At 39.1% G+C, this 19144-nt stretch overlaps 1 protein-coding gene across 3 annotated transcripts in view; it reads left to right on the top strand.

The window, feature by feature from the left end:
• Positions 1-19144, top strand: part of SKIC3 (SKI3 subunit of superkiller complex) — a 52711-nt gene extending 33567 nt beyond the window's left edge. For all 3 annotated transcript variants that reach the window (XM_076363391.1, XM_076363388.1, XM_076363389.1), the window contains 11 exons: positions 2262-2480; positions 3298-3370; positions 4083-4136; positions 4243-4354; positions 5677-5805; positions 6446-6567; positions 8981-9139; positions 11774-11926; positions 13715-13845; positions 15544-15667; positions 17211-19144. In XM_076363391.1, the coding sequence (XP_076219506.1) occupies positions 2262-2480; positions 3298-3370; positions 4083-4136; positions 4243-4354; positions 5677-5805; positions 6446-6567; positions 8981-9139; positions 11774-11926; positions 13715-13845; positions 15544-15667; positions 17211-17288 (1354 nt within the window). In that variant the 3' untranslated portion in view covers positions 17289-19144. The remainder of the gene's footprint in view (positions 1-2261; positions 2481-3297; positions 3371-4082; positions 4137-4242; positions 4355-5676; positions 5806-6445; positions 6568-8980; positions 9140-11773; positions 11927-13714; positions 13846-15543; positions 15668-17210) is intronic.

Genomic DNA, 19144 nt, shown 5'->3' with positions numbered 1-19144 from the left:
ACTGCTGAATCCTCAAATTTACTTTTGGGGGGATCTCAGGTGGATATTTTCTTTTTGTGTTGCAGAGTAAAACTGGGAGTGGATGCAGCGTTCTTTTAAGCTTATTGATGTGATATATCTGTTTTGTTTTATGGCCTGTGTCTTCTTCCATATTCTTAAAGCAGTATAGCATGGAAGGGTTAGTGGGCTGGGCAGCTTGGATGTCTAATATCCTTGAATGGTGGTTTGAATAGGTTTATCTTTTAAGACAATATTAATCTGGAGTTGTCCTAGGCACTAGGCAATATTTTTGCTCTTTAGCTGTAAGAAATCTAGATGACTACAGAAAACAATTTCAGTTTAAATAGTCAGAAATCTCCAGAAGAATTGTGTTCCAAGCATCATAGACAAGGACAATCTTGTAGCTTCCCCATTAAAAGAAAGAGATCTGTATCAGTTGTTCACTATAGTCATGAATGTCTTTTTTTTTCAGAGCTGTGGAGGCTAAAAGTCTGTGCATCATTGTTAGTCTCCTGGTAGCTATGGATTAAGAGCTAACATCTCAGCCTCTCAGGATCAACTCTCTGTCAATAGAGAACTCCAGTAGCGGCTGTACAGTCTCCGTCTTGCCAGCAGACTCCTGAAGTTACTGAAATAGTGAAGGTCCATGACCTAGTGCACTCTAAATCCTGAGTAACTGATGATTAACTAGCTAGGGACCTGATACTTCCTACATCCTATTAATCACTGCAGACTTCTATTTTTGTCATAAACATCAACAGTGAGAATTTTCTACATGATGTTAGTTGTTTGTGTTTAAAGGAAAAAAAAAAAAAGTAGTAAATGGTTTAGGAAAGTAACACTACAGTGAATATGTCTAGACCTGAATTGGAAGCACAGTGCTGCAAAAGTATACGGTGGATTTTAGAAAAAGAATGGTGCATTCTAGTCCAATAGACAGATGTCTTTATTGACTGGAATTTGTGCTAGATGACTTAAAGGGCCCGAGCAGGACCTTGAACAAGAAGCTGCCTTTCTTCTTTTCTCATAGCCAGCTTGGCACAGAGATTTTTAGCAGTGAGTATGTCTTTATAGCTAATATAATAGACTCCCACTTCTTACTTGTCGAAGGACAGCGCCTTTGCGCCAGATAACATAGTGCTGGCTACTCAAGTTTATGTTTAACAGCTCTTACAAATTTTTCTTGATAGGGACTGGAAACAAAACATAGAATTGGAAGTTTATATTCCTGTCTTTTTTTGAAGGCAAAAATAATCATTAGAAGCTTGATTAGGAGCCTATAGTCACCTGATAAGTGAAAGTAAGCAGCACTTCATTCTGTAGTTGTATTTAGGACATTACAGTGAAGTAACTGCAAATTACTGTTGCCATGCACTGTTTTGTTATGTGCCTCCGTTCAGTTTGTATTGCCATTTATTGAGTTGCCTTTATTGTAAGAACACCTTGAACTAGTACATTAGTTAAGGTCTTTTGAATTTTGGTTGTTTGTACTGAGCTCACTGTTTGTTTTCACCAGAGTTGAAGATCAGGGGATTAACTTGAGTTGAGAGTTCTCCACCTATACTAGAAAAATTTGCTGAAAAAAAAATCAGTAACTGTATCTAGTAGGTCTCCAATAAAGCTTAGAATACTATTGGTATGAGGTTAAACTGCCTCTCACAATGAAATGAATGGAACCGTGCAACTGATAGTGGTACTAAAACTAATAGATGGTGGAAAGCATGCTCAAACTGCCTTACAGTGGAACAAATCTTGATGTGAACAAGGCATAATTTCTCAGAACATCCCTGTTCTCAGAAAGAGCAGTTGTATGCAGCAGGCTCATTTCTGGCTTTTTCTTTCCTGGATTTCTGTTGCAATGCTGTAAATAGGCACACTACAACTTAGGTTTGATACTACTTAAGAGTACCAATATCTTCAAGAAACAAAAATAGTTGTCAGTGTTACACATTGTCTCTTACCATCCATTTTATGGATGCTCCTGAAGGACAATTAATGTGTCAGAGTCTTGCCAGGTAGCTACACATTAGAAGCTTGAGTGCTGAAATGGCACATAACCACTGCTGTTTTCCATATGCTGAGATCTCAAGGATACTGATCTAGCTTGATCCACAATCCCACAGTGAGAGGCTGTTATTTCTGTACCCCATACATGATACATAGGAGCAAGAGGACTCAGAAGTAACAAGTACTGTAATGTTAACAGTAAGTTTAATTTATGCTCCAAAATAGTGTCTCCTTCCCTCCCTCTGATTCAACAGCTCATTAAAGGAACCTAGTACGGAAAGTCTGAAGGCTTTGTGCACACTAGGACTGGTAAAGCAGGATGCTACGCTTGCAACAGCAGCCCTAAAAGAATTACTGAAGCATGAAAAAGGGGACGATACAATTTATGAGAGGTGCCTTATTGCATCTGCTGTTTATGCATTGCAAGGTAGAAATGTGGGGGTCCAGAGAGAAGTCTCCAAAGCAATACATAGGTATGTATTTTGTCTTTCTTTAGATTGCCTGGTAAATGCGTTGCTTTGATGACATTGAAGAGTAAGCAAACCTCTGTTCACTTGCAGCATTCTTCTAAAAAAAAAAAAAAGTTTTTCAAACATGAAGTCCTCACTTAAGGTTGTAGCATCAGTCGACAGAAGCTTGCTTTCTGATGCATGGTATCAAATGGCAGAAGTTTCATGGCGTGTTCGGGGTTTTCTTGTTTTGTTTTGTGGCTTCTTTGGGAGCTGGATCAGTTCACTGTGCTATAAAAGCATTTTTCATCATATGTAGCAGAACCTTCAACCTAGAAAAGTCTCTAGGTCTTTTATTTAATGCTTAACAGCCTCTGAAGTGGTTCATTCCGTTAGCTAAGTGTCTATGTTTAAATGTGCTTTGATTAGCCTTAGCAACATAGACGGGGAATTTTAATCAATGCCTTTGAGCAAGCCACACCTCACAGTCTCTGCAAGTGTTTTCAGAAACTCCTCTTTATGCAAATTGTTTTTCTCCCACTGCAATTAAAATTCCTTGTTCTTCAGACTATGAGGACAAGACCTGTAGTCCTAGAGTTTATTTGTTTTCTTCCCATTAATATTGATGAGCATATTGTACATTTTATTTCTTTAGCTAGCAATATAACTTCAGTACTGTGTTGTTTGTTTTAAATTACTATCCATGTCTATTTTCAACCACTTGGGTTGTTTTCTTAATAGAAAAAGATCCATTTGGGATTTATAACAACTGCCTACTGAGTCATGGAGGACCAGGTTCATATCTAAACCAGAAAGTCTAATATCCTTGTTCTTTTCCCAGTAACCCTGATAATCCTGCCCTCTGGTCTCTTCTGTCTCGACTAGTTCCACTGTATGCATCGCAAAAGGCAAAAGTAAGTGCATGGCTGTAATACATGTGTGCTGTTTACATCCCAAGTAGTCCGTGTTGTTTCTTAACTAAAAAAAGCCCCACCCTTCAGTACATGGACATACACAAGCACATACGGAGCAATGCACAGGTACATACTGAAGTTACATATGCAATTATTTGCACCTTTCACGGGGTAGCAATTCTTCATCTTGAAATAAACTTACAGGAAAAATCTACTAGAATTACTCCAGCAAGAAAAGGCTGTACTATGTATAATTTTTTTGTTTACTTTTATACTTATTTGTGTGTATATAAATACATATTTGGATTTACATATGTTGAATTTGGTTAATCTAGTCAATTTCACTTTTCGCATAGCCAGTATTTCCTTGCTGCTTTTATGCTTATTATTAGCTCTTCTGCAAATAAATACTCTGTATTTATGTAAATAAATAATTTATAATTATGTAAACAGAAATAGCACCTGAAAACAAACCCCTTTCTATATGGGGCTAAAATTAGAAACACAACATATGGATAAGCTCTAATCCTGAATGTCTCTTCCTAATTCGTTACAAAGAGGTCGTGCTGTAGCCAAGGAAAAGATCTCATTGTGCAAACTTTTTGTTTCTGATTAACAAAGATAAAAAGATCTTGGCATTACATTTTGTATAAAATCTCTTAATTAATCAATGATATAACCAAATCAATGTGTTTTTTTTTTCATCTTGCAGGGGGGAGCTGTGGCAGGAAACATCGCACATGTACTTGATGTAAACAGTGGAAAGGTTTGGCTTTCTTAAAATGCAGACTTTATAATTCCATAAACAATCCTAAAATTAATTCCATCTGATCACTTACAGTGTTAAGTCACTTTTATGTTCTGTTTTATAGGAAGTCCTGCTGAATATTGCAGTTAATCAGTTGGCGGCAGGATGTCACATGTTAGAAGATGAGAAAAACAATCCTCTGAAAAATATTCAGAAGGCAATCCGCCTCTGTCCAGGTTACTCTTGTTCTCAAACACAGTAGTGATTTTTTTTTACCCATCATAAACAAAATTATTGTGCTAACAAAAAAAATCGACTTTTCTTGGGTTGTTTTGTTGTTTTGGATCGTCCATGTATGTTTTGGGGAGAATGCTTAGCGTTGAAATTTTAACTGTCATTCCAAGTTTAGACATGGGGAATTAAACTAGACAAGAAGAAAAAAATCACTGAGTTTTAAGGCTTGTTCTGAAAACATGGCCAATTTGTTAATCCCTCAGCAGGAGAAGAGCTAAGTATTATTTCATATATTAGACAAAAAAGAAAAACACATGTTCTCTCAGAATCGGTATGCTACACCAAGCAGAAGAGATTTATTCATCTAGCTTGAGAATTTGGATTGGAAATGTTCTGTTACAGTATGCTGGTTATGAACTATAGGCTATAGTTACCTATATATATATATATATATAACCTATTTACTAAATGGTGATCTTCATTAAATGTATGAAGCGCAAATCTAGTGGGGTTTTCAAGTGCTAATTTGTATTTGATAGTGAAATACCAAAACTTGTTTCTTCTGCAGTAATTTTGCTGTGATGCGTTAGTGTGGCTGTGCAAGTTAAAAATTTCAGTTACTTTCCTACAGGTACACGCAAGACTGCTATTCAAAAGCAGTATGCTTTACATTTTACTTGTTAGATCTTCAAGCTTTATTTCATTTTGCTGGCAAAATTCATTATCTTTGGGATGAAAATTTACATGGGTGAAATCTTTAACTGAGCTTTGTCCAGTTCAGGACAGAGACCGCTCTTGCAGTCATAGCTGCTCGTCACGGGGCTAGGTCAGGGTAAAGCTGACACTGGAATGAGCTGACACTAGAAGTAGGCACCTGTCACTGTAACTGTCATGCTCGTGGTCAGGCAAGACTGAGTCTGTATGACTGAAAGCTGTGGATGGCATCTTGGGATTTTTGCTGCCGCTGTTACGCAGCACTAAGTGATAGTCAAATTTAATCTGTGTAGTCAGAAGAAAACTGCCAGCTTCAGGTTAGCACACCAGTGGTTATGTGAAAAATATATTAGTTGGCTTTAGAAACAGCATCTCTGTCTTACCATTTGAAAAATCTTACTAGTTAGAGGCAAATAGTTATCAGCTGCCTTGGGCTGAGCTGATGTAAGGGTCTGATTGAGTTACTTGCCTTGTTCTTGCTATCTCTTATTTACAGTGTGTGGTTCCATTGATGGCTATGTTTTTATGCTTAATCTGGTAAAGACCATTCCAAATGAACCACCAGCATATTTAGAATGGGCACGAGTTGCCTTTAACCATTCTTTTCTAGATAATCCTGCTGCCTGGGCAGTGCTAATGGCAGCCTGTCATGCTGAAAACACGGTCGTCTGTCTAAACAACACTCAGCCGAAGCGAACAGATCTAGAGATGACACTTGTATCTACAGTTTCAGCCAAAAGTAAGCTATACAAGTTTTCTAGTTTAAAAAAATAAAATAAAATCGAAATGCTTTAAGCTTGCAATACTCTTTTGAATTTCAGAAACTTGCAAATAAGCTGAGAATTGCTTAGTAGTGGTTTGAGCTGTAACTGTATTTTACCACATAAAAATACGAAATCCTAATGCACAGCTAGGGTTAATGACTTAATTGCAGCTTGCTTTCCCCTCCAAAGCCTCAAATGCTTTTTTAAAATAGTACTTCTGAACTCTGATGCCTGGATTGATGGATGGATGGATTACAGCACAGGAACACTGCTTACAAGGAAAGGCTAAAGTACTCTTGAGTTGTGTAACTTTTCCAGTAGAGGGATAACCTCAGCCTCAGTCTTGCTCAACGTCCATAGTGTTTTGAAAACTGGAACTAAAATTCCATGTTTGATGGATTGTTCTCAAACCATTAACTCAAACGGTGTATTCTTTTTTTTTTTTCCCTCTTCTTGCTTTTAATTTTACCATCTCTTAATGTTCCTACTAATGAAGGAAGCCATGTCAGGTTAATACTCCTAAAAGTTCTCCCTTACCAGATCTAGAGCACGTGACGTGGTATGGCACTACAGCATATACAGTAATCTGGTTAAGTGTTTTATCTGTTTTTGCAGCTGGAGAAAAAAGCCTTCCACATAATTATATCCGGACTCTTGAAGACTGGTGTCTATGTCAAGCTATTACCAGTCTAGAGGAGACTGGTAAACTCTCAGAAGCTGAAGCTCTTTGTACCAAGGTATGACGGCATCATACTGGCAGATTGTGGTAGAATTGTATAGAAATCACGATTTGAGTGCATTTTACAAAAAGGTAATCTTTGAATTAGCAACTATCTGTTCCATCAGAGCTACAAGATGCAATGGTTGTTGGCATTTTCTCCCCTTTCCAAGATACTTACTCTGTTTGCAAGACCAAAACTGTGTTAATAGTTGAAACAAGCAGTGTATGACATGACAAAGCTAAGTCTGCCCTTCTTGCCTTTATTCATTAACCTAGTATTAAGCAAAACATTGCAGAAATTCAAGGCAAGAAGTCCAGGTAGGAGACTTGCAGGGGACTTAAATGTCTTCTGCTCTGTTGTGTTGGTACTCTGTTTCAGAGCCACAAGTGGATGCTACAAGTTTAATTATTAAAAAGAAAATTCCTCAGGCAGCACAGCTGGGGAAGGGGACTGGGGTGTTAACAAGCCTCAAGTGTGTGCATCTGTGTGTGTTTCATGTGTTCATGAACAGAACACTTGGCAAAAGATAAGCACGCATCCCTGACTTTCATTAAGGAACATGGCTAATCCCCTGCAAATGTGCTCCTTGCTTATGGCATTTCTGTATTAATGGGGAAGGGAGTTTAAAAAAATACCCAACAAACAACAACAAAACAGATTCCGTGAACATGCTGGTTTTCTAGGGTGAAGTACTTTCTTGTCTCTTTGTTTGCTTGGTGAGGAGGTGTTTTCCTTTTCTGGCCAGCACGTCTGCTGACCTGTGTTATATTAACAAGGATCAGAGATTTCTAGACAGACATACAAGCTGGTATCTGGGCATGGGGGAAGGTTATGGTTGGTTTTGTTTGGGTTTTGTTAGTTAAATAGCTTGGGGAGAGGACAGTCAGTGCCTGCAATTTGTGAAGAAACAAGAGTAACACTCTGTTGTGGTTTAACCTCAGTCGGCAACTGAGCACCACGTAGTCGCTCGCTCACTCACTCCTCCCCCCCCCCCCCCCCCCCCCCCCCCCGCAGTGGGATGGGGGAGAGAATTGGAAGAGCACAAGTGAGAAAAACTCGTGGGTTGAGATAAAAACAGTTTAATAATTGAAATAAAATTATAATAATAATATGATGATAATAATAATAATACACAAAGCAAGTGATGCACAGTACAATTGCTCACCACCCGCCGACCGATGCCCAGCCAGTCCCCGAGCAGCGGCCCCCCCGGCCAGCTTTCCCCCAGTTTCTGTACTGAGCATGACGTCCCATGGTATGGAATGTCCCTTTGGCCAGTTTGGCTGTGCCCCCTCCCAGCTTCTTGTGCACCTCCAGCCTGCTCAGTCGGTAGAGCATGGGAAACCAAAAAGTCCTCGGCCAGTGTAAGCACTGCTCAGCAACAACTAAAACATCAGTGTGTTATCAACATTGTTCTCACCCTAAATCCAAACCACAGCACTGTACCAGCTACTAGGAAGGAAATTAACTCTGTCCCTGCCGAAACCAGGACACACTCTCTGGTACCACAAACTCCCATTGACAGTTTTGGACCCCAGGATTTGCAGAAAGCAATATAACTGGGAATGATGAGTCAGGCACTGCAGTTGTTCAATTTGAGACAGGCGACGTGATTCCACATTTGTTAATGGGGGAAAATTCCAACAAATACTAGCAGCTTCTATTGTGTTTCAGAAAGTCTCTGCACGTCTGCACAGTCTTTGCAAAGCAGCAGCTTGTTAAGGACTCACAGACAACATACTTCATTTTTTTTAAAAAAATGGGTGAAAAGTACAAGTGTTTCTTAGAACAGATCTGGTTTGAGTTATAGTTCTTGGAAGTATTGTGATTTGAACAGGTAAAATAACATGTGATGTGACTTGCAGAAGCTTCATGTGCTTCACCTGAGAAGGGTAAAGTGACAGATGACTAGTTTTCCGTCTTTGCTTTTTTGCATGAGTTTGTCCCGAAAAATACTCTATAGGTATCTGCTGTTATTGAACAGGAAATGTTTAGTAAAGTGCTTCTGTTCCAGTGAGAATAAAGCACCTTAGCTGGGAGAACTGAAGTTGCTTGGAACATATTCAAGGTCACTTTTAGCCACAGGACAGGTGTTTGCCTCCATTAGCCCAAAACTTGTAATGATTGTGAAGCTGAAGGAGAACTAGAGGTCTGCTATTTACCTATCTATCTTTCAGAAACCTCTAAGGGTAGGACAGCTACAAAATTTAGGATAGACTTCAAATGTATTTTGAAGACAGAAAAAACGTTATCCATTTTCATGTGTCAATTCCTTTGGGCAGAGTAGGAGGAAAATGCCATATTGCAAGCATCCTGAGAATGCTTTCAATGCTGTTTTCTGTAAAGACCAAAACGGAAAAATCAAAGTATCTTCTGATATTTGGAAATGATAATTCTGATATCATGTTGAGCCTTGTTTTGGTTTTAGGGTTTAAAAAGCTGCCCTGAGCACCCCGCTCTGTTTTTGCTTTTGAGACAAGTTCAGTGTAAGCAGCTTTTGCAGTCTCACAAAGAACTTCCAGACACCATCCTGGAGGAGCTTCACAAGACAGTCATGACCAGTTCAACTTCAGTTGCAGCCTGGCAAGTAAGTGTGGATTCTCTCTCTGACTTTGGTGTGCTGCTCTCAGCAGAGTATGCACTAGAAGTGGGTCAGAGTTTGTTTCACTGGTTGCTTTTATTTGTCCGCCGACAGTCAGTGACAGAAAAAACAGCTTATATTCAGTTCTTTATAAAGTTGTAACATTATGTTAACTTTCTTTAATAGTTGAAATAATAAGGACTGTTCGTAAGAGCAAGCAGACATGGAGGCAGGAGAATTACAAACTTGAGATAAACCCCTGGCGCCTCTGTCTTTAGGAACCTGTGACTTGGCAAGTAAGCAGAAACCAGTGAAGTATTTCATAACCCATAAGAATAGATGGAAGTAGGTGGTTTCCTAATGTAGTAATACACAATTCCTTATTCAGGGTTTGAAAACTTGAATAAGTCACTTTCTCCATAATCTCCTGTCATCAGGTGTCACCATTCTTTTGAGTAAGTTGAGTCTGTAGGGAAGAGAAATTGCTCCCAGTAAGTGTTCACTCATTCCCTTTCATTGCATCACGAGATACCATTATATGAAGGTGCTATAACTTGCTTCATATGCTGCTTCTGTGAGACAATCTGAGAAGTCTCTCTCAAACGTGCCAAGAGATCTTTCTGGTGATGCAGCATATTTATTTATTTATTTCCCAGCTGTTGTTGTTAGTTACAGTTACTATCTTCCTCCACCAATGTTAGCAGCACGTTGTTTAGAAAAAGTCCGTGAACTTTTAGAGTCCTTTATGTAGTTGCAGGATTTATGGTGCTCCCTCTGCCTGTTGAACAAATAAAACCCCGTTTGCGGTAAGATTCACTAAAGTTGATTTCAGTCTTACAAGATCAGTGCAAGGCTGCTGTAGAGATCATTATCACGCTTACTATAATGCTGCAGATCCTCTTCCCTTCTGGAATATATGAGTATCATTTGTGGAAAGGTGCTTTTTTTGATGCATTTTTCTTTGGCTTGTAAGACTTCATCTTTCTGAACTGCAGAACTCATTCAGATTGGATTTGCAAAATATGGGGGCATGCAAGATATGATTGTATCCTCTATTTTAGTAATATATTTTGAAAATGGAATTAGGGATTATATACATTCTTCAAGCATCCCTTGCATAGCCAAGTGTCATCTTGCTTACAAACAGGGAGAAGTGAACTGAAAGTGTATGTGGTTTGGAGGGAGGGAAGGGTTGTTTTGTTTTTCTTTAATCCAGGCCACAGATAAGATACCTCTGAGGAAGATCTTTTCAGTCTTCAATTAAAGAAGATATTGCTCAGGGCTTGGATAGCATTCTGAAAAAGCCTGGCTGCTACATCTGTTCCTAATGGATAGATCTATGCTTTTGTTTTGTGGCTCTAGACTTCCTAAGAGTTTGATAAATGTTTTGTCTTACTCAAAAGTATCCATCATGATGCCTTACAGTTTTACTAAGTTAGAGGGGCCATTAACTTTGTTTTTTGCTTCAGTTTTTGGCTTTTGTCTAAATGGTTGTTTTGCAGGATTTAGGAGTGCTGCTGAACTACTGTTCTGATGGCTCTTCTATTTTTTTGTGCTGTGGCTTACCAGGAAAATAGAGGAAAGCTGGTCTGGCAGAGCTGCTGTTGTGCCTTTGCATGAGGGTTCTTTTCTCCTGGACATCTTGAGTGCTAGATATCTTCAGCTGCAAAGAACTGCGCGCAAAGAAAGCTTTTTTTCCCTGCACATGAATGGATATTTTACTTTACAAAGCAGTCCTGCAGCTTGATGTCAAGGATGCACAATCTCACTAGTGCTAATAAATACTTTCTAGTGTGTCTCTTCTTAATGATAAATAACTTCTATGCATCAGAAAGGGTTAAGAATTTTGCCCCTTCTAACACCAGGCAGTCTTTAGCTAGCAAAAGTCTAAGGACCTTTGCTTAAAAGCAAGGGAATTGTTTTTTAAGAAGTTGCTTTGTTTGCTTGGTGATTCAGCAAAGAATATTTCTAAATGTGGCTTATGCATCTTGATGCATATCATGTACATGTCAGGGATTTGCAAACTTGTGGCTGCATCTGCTTCAAAAAATGTGACATGACTACAGAATTAAAGAGGGAGGAGTTAGAATCCTTTTCCTTCTTTTCATGAGCAAATCCAGGACATCTTGTGCTGTTTGAGCAGGCAGTAGGAGCATGAAACTCTGCACAGATACCAGTGTTTGCTTCCTTAGCCACATCTAGCTCCTCCAGCATGACCCTGCTGGGTCAGAAACTCTGTACCCCAACCCATCTTCTGAGCTCAGGCTCACATTGTAATGTCTTTCATGTTCCTGGCATTACTCAGATGGGCTGGAAAAACCTTTGTTCCAGAGGAAAAATGATCTTTTCATCTCTACAGAACTTCTAGAGACAAATGAGGCACCACACAATGCTCTTCTGTTCTCCATGGGTGGTCAAGGGAACTCTAAAATAAGTTACTGTAGTGAGGTGTACTGCCAGCAGACTGCATTTTCCTGCAGGGTGGTGCGCAGTATGTTGTTGGAATGAGGGCTGGGTGGGTGGTGGTGTTTTAGCTAATAGTATGCTGTGGTACTCTCATAAATTGAACTAAATGATACTACCTAATGGATGTGTGTTTTGGTGGTTCCATAATTGATTTTGTTGGATGTTTATTTTCAGTGGCTGGCAAAAGTATATCAGTCTCAAAGAATGATGGTTGGAGCAGAGATGTGTTACAGAAAGAGTCTGCAGCTGGCATCACAGCAGGGCAGCTGGAACGGGAAGTTATCCAGTCTGCTCAGGCTAGCTATGCTCGCACTGGAAATCTGCATGGTAGGACAATCAAAATTACGTAACTGCATGATTTAACAGGAGTTCATGGGATCTAGGGCTTCTGCAGTCTTTAAATGAAGCCCCTGTTTAAATGACTTTGCATTTTATGACTGACAACTAGAGAATCAAATGAGACTGCAAGGGGCAGTGGACTGTTTTTAGAATCTCTCTTTGTAAGAAAGGTTGCTGTGAAATAATCACTTAGAACCACTGTATACATAAAGAGGCTAACTTGTTCAATAAGGCTTATTTCTCTAATAACAGATTCAGTTTGATCATCCAAATTGACTTACCCTTCAAGTCTCTGTCCTCTTGTTCAGACAACTGCCTTAATAAATGTTTTTCCTGCACTGGTGCCTGGAGACTTCAGTCAGGTTTCAAGTAACTTTATGCTGTATGGTCATTTCTAGATAGGGAGCCTTGCCTTGAAGTATAAAAACGATCTAAGGGAAGTATATCTTGTGGTATAAAGAAAATTATTCTACTCCTTGCACCGAGGGGCCAGGTGAACATAACTCAAATTCTTGGCGAGTGTCTATTCTCTTTAAGCATTGTCACTCTAGAAACTTGAAGTGCTCTACCAGACTTCTTTAAAGACTGGTGTAAAAGATAGATACTGCTGTGATCTTGGCTAACACTTTTTCATGTATTTTAACAGCTGATCAACCTAACAGCCATAATCAAAATCAGGCAAAGGCACCCCATATATGCTGAGTGCTTGTGTAAGAAAAGGCAGTGACTTTTACTGAGGATAAAGCTGCAAAGCTGTTGCTTCTGGTGGGAAAAGAGAATCCCCCTCACTGTAGACAAGTTTCTTTCAAATGGCAGAATTTGTCAAGTGATGGGATTTTTTCTCCCGTGATTCTTCTGTTAGTTTTCTAGTGGTCTGTTCCCTGTTTCCTATAGCTTCTAAATGTCTCCACAGGTCGCAAGGCACCCTATAACTTTATTAATACTTCTTCAAATGCTGGCCTGAATTGCCTGAGAATATACAAGACTTTGTTTAAAAATGTAATTAGTACGAATTTGATTATCTCATTTCTACTTTTTGCATGAGCAGAGCAGCTCATCAGTGGTTTCTGTTCAGCCTCTCTAATCTGCACTGGCTTAATAAAATGTGCAAAAGCCTGGTGAAAACCTTGCTCAGATACAAGAAAGCTCTGTGTTTGAAAATTGCTTGTCTCCCAATTATCTGTCCAAATGAAAATTTGGGCACCCCTTCAAGTACAGTAATTTGAATGCAATCCAGACACAATGGGGATAATAAGATTTTTCTTAAGCCAAAGATACAGGGATTTGCTCGATAGTTGCTCTACTAGGTAATTACCATCTTGGAGTTGTTTTTTACTTCTGGTAAAATATGATGTCACTTCTGGGGATAAATTCTACATTCTAGAATATTCTTGTACATGGGATGAAGATTTACAAGCTGAAAAGCAAACAAGGGTTTGTGATTAAAAGAATCATTACTAAAACACGTATAGGGGGAAAAAAAAAAGATTCTTTGCATAAACGAGCAAGTGGAATGCTGGCAAGGCTGATCCTAGAATATTTCACATGATTTTACCAGGCTCTTCTAACTACTGTTTGGTTTTTGTTTTGTTTTTTTTTATTTTGAAAGAAATCTCTCTCTAACCTGCCAAATACTTTATATAACTCGGAACAGCTTGAATTAAACCTGCTCTCCAGAGAGCTGCAAACAAAAACTGATTTACACTACACACTACAATAAAGCTCTTTTTTTTTTTTCTTTTTTTTCTTTCCCCCCCCCCCCCCCTTTTGTCATAGGCTAATGTGTCAAATGAGCACTGGCCATCCTTGGTCCAGGAGGCAACAACTGAAGCTTTGAAACTTTCTTCTTGCCCTCTGGCAGCTCTCCTACAAGCACTGCTACAGTATAATCGCAAAATGGGAGCAAGGTATGCATAATCTGTTAAGTTTAAATGGAACATGCAGTCTAAAATACACGTGGTCATTATCCCCAGATCTAACTCCAAGAACTAAAGGAAAACTGAAAACAGGAATTAATTCTTGAAGTAGTGTGGCAGTTAAAAGGGAGAGGGGGGAAGGGATTAGTAGTGTGGGGAGCAGGAAGCAGCAGAATCTTCCTCCTTTTCTCAAAAAAACTGTAGATGACCTTCATACCAAGAGAAAAACAGCTGTAAGACAACTTTTATTTTAATGTTACCTAAATAAATTAATCAGGAAGACTATACGTTTCTCACAGATCTTGTTAAATAGCACAGCGGAAACAGGTATCACTACCCTGTCTACTGCTGGGATTCATTTTGTTCCTAAATTGGGCTCACAGTCAAAGTTTGTGTTCATTCCCAAACAACCAGGTGCTCATTGTGGCTTTTTGAGGAAGGGGAGGAAGATCTGGGGGAGGGAGCTTGGAAGCCTCCTACTTTGTGAGTTTGGTTATTACGTCTAGTTTGTCTTTTACGGTATTTTTGCTTAAGCTGTGGAAAACTGGAATATTCTTGATCGGTTTGTTCAGTAATTTCACCTGGTTTTATAGACAATTCTAACAAACTGGCTTACTTTCTCTGTGGGCTTTTAAGAAGGTGACAGGCAGCCTAATGTGATTGTGATGCTTGTTAATTATAACAAAATTGGGCTGAAAACTTACTTAATCTATTAAAATCAGTCTTACTACAATTTCAGATAGTAACTTAGGTGAACAGTAAGGTATATCACAAGATCTAGTTGATCTGCCTAGGTGTTCCAAAATCCTGAAACAAGAAGTTAATCTTAACTACAAATAACAAACAAAAAACAGGTGTAACCTCTCAACAGCCTGTTAAATCACAATGTACTGGGAAATCACATTGCTTATAAAGGAAAGAAGAAACAAGAGCCAAAGCTGATGGAGCACCAGTGAATGAATATGACATCCCTAAACTTAATTGTCAGTTTTACCAGATCTCTAATGACACGGTGAATTTGAAAATGTCTTGGTTAGGTATAAGTGGGCGGTGTTGGAAGGTAGGATCAGCCAAATAGAATTTTAGACTTTGTGTAGTACTCTACTCCAATTTCCTTCTCTTCTGCAATTTCACATCTTGCCTCTGTGTTTGCAGGAACTGCAGTACCTGTTGTGAGTGCCTGGATTAAATATATGTGTATAATATTAAAATCTGTTGGGATTATTAAGATTTATTGTAGTACCTGCTTCTCTCAGGTGCACTGTTTTCCAAAAGATTTATTTCATAGCTGTTAAACAGGAGAATACCTGCTGTACTTGTTCCGCAGATCACATACTGAAATCAGAGGTTGTGCTGAGTTCATAAACAGTGTGATGTTTGTCATGTTATTGTAGCAGTCATAAAATCTGCTATGTCAATCTAATTTGGGTTACTTGCTAGTTAAAGCACTAACCTGAGTGTAATATATTAAGCATAACAACGGTGGCAGTATTCCTTAGTATTCTAGATGCAACTACATAGGAAACAAAGGAACGTACAACTCTGCTCCCTCACTTTCTTGGGTGGTATGGAAACAAGGACCTTCCCTTACTACTCCTGATCATTGCTGTTTGCTCTGGGATACTGGTATGTTGCGTGCAACCTAGTCAGTTGCATTTGATTTGGATTATGTTTTGGTTATGCTTTTAGGGAGACTCGTCGAATGTTGGAAAGAGTGGTGTATCAACCAGGAAATCCAGAAACCATAGTGTCAGTGGCACGCTGGTACCTCCTGCAACATCTGTATGCCAAAGATGATTATGAATTAATAGATGTAAGACAGTCCATTTTACATAGAAATTCAATCTATTTCTGTTGAATATTGTGCTTGCAACTTGGAAGCGGGGTAGAGGGAGGCTAGGGAGGTGCTGGCTTGCCTGCTCTAGAGGTTGCAATGTTTAAGGATTCTATGCTGACAAAATGTACCTCAATTTTCGAAATTGCATCCAGTTTGTCTGAAAGTCTTCCGTTCCTCCATGCAGTACTAATGAAAAACAAACAGTAAATTCTCTCTCTGATCGAAACTGGCAAGAATTCTACTAGCGACTCTTCAGTGGACACGAGGACCGTTTTATCAGAATTTTACCAGAACATACTAAAGCACTAAAAATACTAATTCCCTCTAGCCTGGCTGGAACAGCGTGGTGTCATTGACCCAAAAGATCTGAACAGTGGAGTGCTGTACTTCCTGTATTTAAGACTTTTATTATATCTGTAATGGTACATTATTTTCAGTACATAGTGAATGATACATTAGTTTCTGTTGATAGTACTTCACAAATGGATTTGGTCAAACTCACAAATCCACACAGCTCTTTCATGTGATGCAAAGGGGTGTGGTTCATTTTGGCTTGTAATTGGAATCACTTTGCTGCTCAAACTCTGAATACACTCTCCTAATAATCTCCTCACTGCTGCCGCTGGCGCGATGAGCTCTGTTGCCCAGCTTAACAGCTGTTCCCTGGTGAAACGTTGAATCCGTAACAAAGTACATTTGGAGGTGCAACACGTCAGGCAGGCTCAGTGTTGACAAAAATCCATACACAGACACAGAGGTTCATAAAAAAAAGCTAGAATTAATGAGTTCAGATGATCCTGATACGATCTCCTTGCACGTTCTTCTGCGAAGTCATCTGTACTCTCTACCAATGAGTACAATAAAAATAATGGCTAGAGTACAGATTTTCTTGATTCTACTTAATGGTTTTCCTTTTTAATATGTATAATGTGATTGGATTACAAGAGAAGTGCCAGAAGCTTATGAACATCTGTGAACATTAGGCTGTCATGGGAGCTTTTTCAACTAGTAGAAAAGCTGGAAATAGGAGGTGTGGACAGTAAATCAAGGAAGGGTAAATTTAAATGGGGGAGGCAAAAGGATACCTCGGCAGTTTTGTTTAAGTAGCTGCAGAGAATGCTTCTATCTGGCAAATTCAGATTTATACAAATGTACTAGCAGGAGGTAAGTGTGTGTCAGCAGGGAGATGGGTCTTATCTAGCTCTGCTTGTTTCATTGCCAGCAGGAAACTTACTTGTCAAACTTGGTCTCAGCCTCAAGAGACAAACAATGCTGTTGTAGAGCATTGCAAGTGACTACAGGTTTAGCAAGTCACTAGAGGGTGAGGTTTTTAAGTGCCTGATGTTTTTTAAGGAAGCTGATGTGTAATGTTAAATATTTCCTATCTGGGCTTACAGGTTACTTAATCTTTTAGGGAAACTGCATAGCAGTAATTAAAATGCATTTGAGATTGCCAGTAAAATACTAACAATAAAATTACTAAATTCTCAGTTTTTCATTGTTTGGTTTTTCTCTGCAGGTGCTTATAGAAAATGCCAAAGCTAATGGAGATGTTAGAGCTCTGGAACTAAATGAGAAATTGTCAGCAAGTGCCTAGTATGGACTATATCTCAAGTGAAAAATCTTCCACTTGTGCAACTTAACCAATCCATCTTCCAGGAGCATATGTGGTTTGGCCTTTTTTATTTGTTTGTGTCTGGTTTTGGTTTTTGTGTTGCATCAATTGTAACTTTGTCTTTAGTTTTACTTTTTCTTGAACAAAAGTAGGTTATTTTCTTGTTGACATGGGTTCCACCATAGAAATACACTTTATATGAAAGGAAAACCCATAATTTTGCTTTTGTTTTCTTCCTCACTGAAACTTCAGCGCTATCCGCAATGGAGAGCACTTGTCTGTATTTCCCCCTTGGCCACACACAGAAGTACAATATTAACTGCATTGGCAGTGATGCAAGGTTTTCTTGGCACAGAATCTTACCAGCTAAGTAGCAGCAAACTTTTCTTCTCTCCCAGATACTGTAAAACATTCAGAGATTTAAAATGCCTATATTCCTCTGATATACTTTGTTTTGCAGTTGAGACCCAAATCCGCTTAGAACTTCATCTGTGGTGTCAGTTTATACTTTTTTTATTTTTTTTTTAATTTTTTTTTTTTTAGCTAATCTTAATTACAGCAATGTATCCTCTTGACTGCAGGCTTCAGTAAACATTCCCATCAAGAAAAGCTTGTGATCGTCAGGGACAGGGTCATACTTATGAATGTGATAACAGGCTTTATTTATGTCTTAGCAATTCTGTTGCTGACTGCTTAATTGAATGAATCATGACAGTGGTTCTTAAGACGTGATGTTATTTTGCCTTTATGTACATGAAAATAAAAAAAAATAAAGCAATTATTCTAATCTGTTAGTGTTACCATTAGGGATTTTCAAGCTGTTGACAAGAGCCATGACAGCTGTCTGTATCCTGGTTTAAAGTTTCTTAAAATTACTCTCTGTCCACCAAAGTCTTATGATGGCTCATACAATCCCATATTACAGAGAAAGGGCACTTCCAAGGTGTGCAGCGGGACTGCATTGAACATACACTTGGTTTTGGAACCAGTTGTATCGGGCTTGAAGAAAGCAGGATGCCGAGCTGGGGGGTGTGGAATGTGCATCTCTGCGACCAGCCATGCGCAGTGATCTCTGGAAAGCAGGCGAGAGCCAGAAGCGTGCCACTGTCATTTTAAAGAGGAAAACTAAGCTCAGTAGGCTGGGGTTTCTACTCTGTGGAGGTGAGTAGAAACCTCTCTGAATGGCAAGAATCCCTCCTTGTCTCCCACACTTTAGTTCTCCCACCCATCTCAATGCAAAATACCTTCCTTAAAAAGATTTTTTTCGGTAAATTTAGACCGATTGTGGTTCCCTTCACAGCCTGCTGTCACATAGTCTTGAACTATCAGTAACTGCAAATATTAAAAGGGAATGTTGCAAAAGCCAGACTCGTGACTCTCAAGACTAGCTGTAACTTTTTTTAGCTTGCTGCTATTAAAAGCCTGGAAAAGTTCTTACAGCCTATCATTCGTATCCTTGCGTATGGTCTTGATATTTGTGCCTCCTACTCTAGTGGTGGGAGAGCCATCATCACCAACCTGACGACAGCACAGTAAGCGGTTTTCTGCCCTTGTTAATGCATTAGGCAGAAACACTTCTATGTGAGCGTTAGCCTATACTTTGTTCAGCACTAAACCTGGAATACTTTCTAACACCTAGGAGAACAGACAAATAACAACAGGCCGGAGAAATCAGCTAGTAACCGTCGGCTGTGAATATTCTGTGTTAGGAAAAAAAAATAGTACAGTGTTTTTTTCTCTCAGAAGATCCTGAAGTTACTTTTACTGTGATCAGTGATGAACTCCTTGAACAAGATAATTATACAGACCAAAGTTGTATTACATGCCCTGTAGGGGAA

The sequence above is a fragment of the Aptenodytes patagonicus genome, chromosome Z, assembly GCF_965638725.1.
Source record: "Aptenodytes patagonicus chromosome Z, bAptPat1.pri.cur, whole genome shotgun sequence".
Taxonomy (NCBI): Eukaryota; Metazoa; Chordata; class Aves; order Sphenisciformes; family Spheniscidae; genus Aptenodytes; species Aptenodytes patagonicus.
Note: the sequence above shows the minus strand (reverse complement) of the source record. Positions and strands in the feature narration are given on the sequence as shown.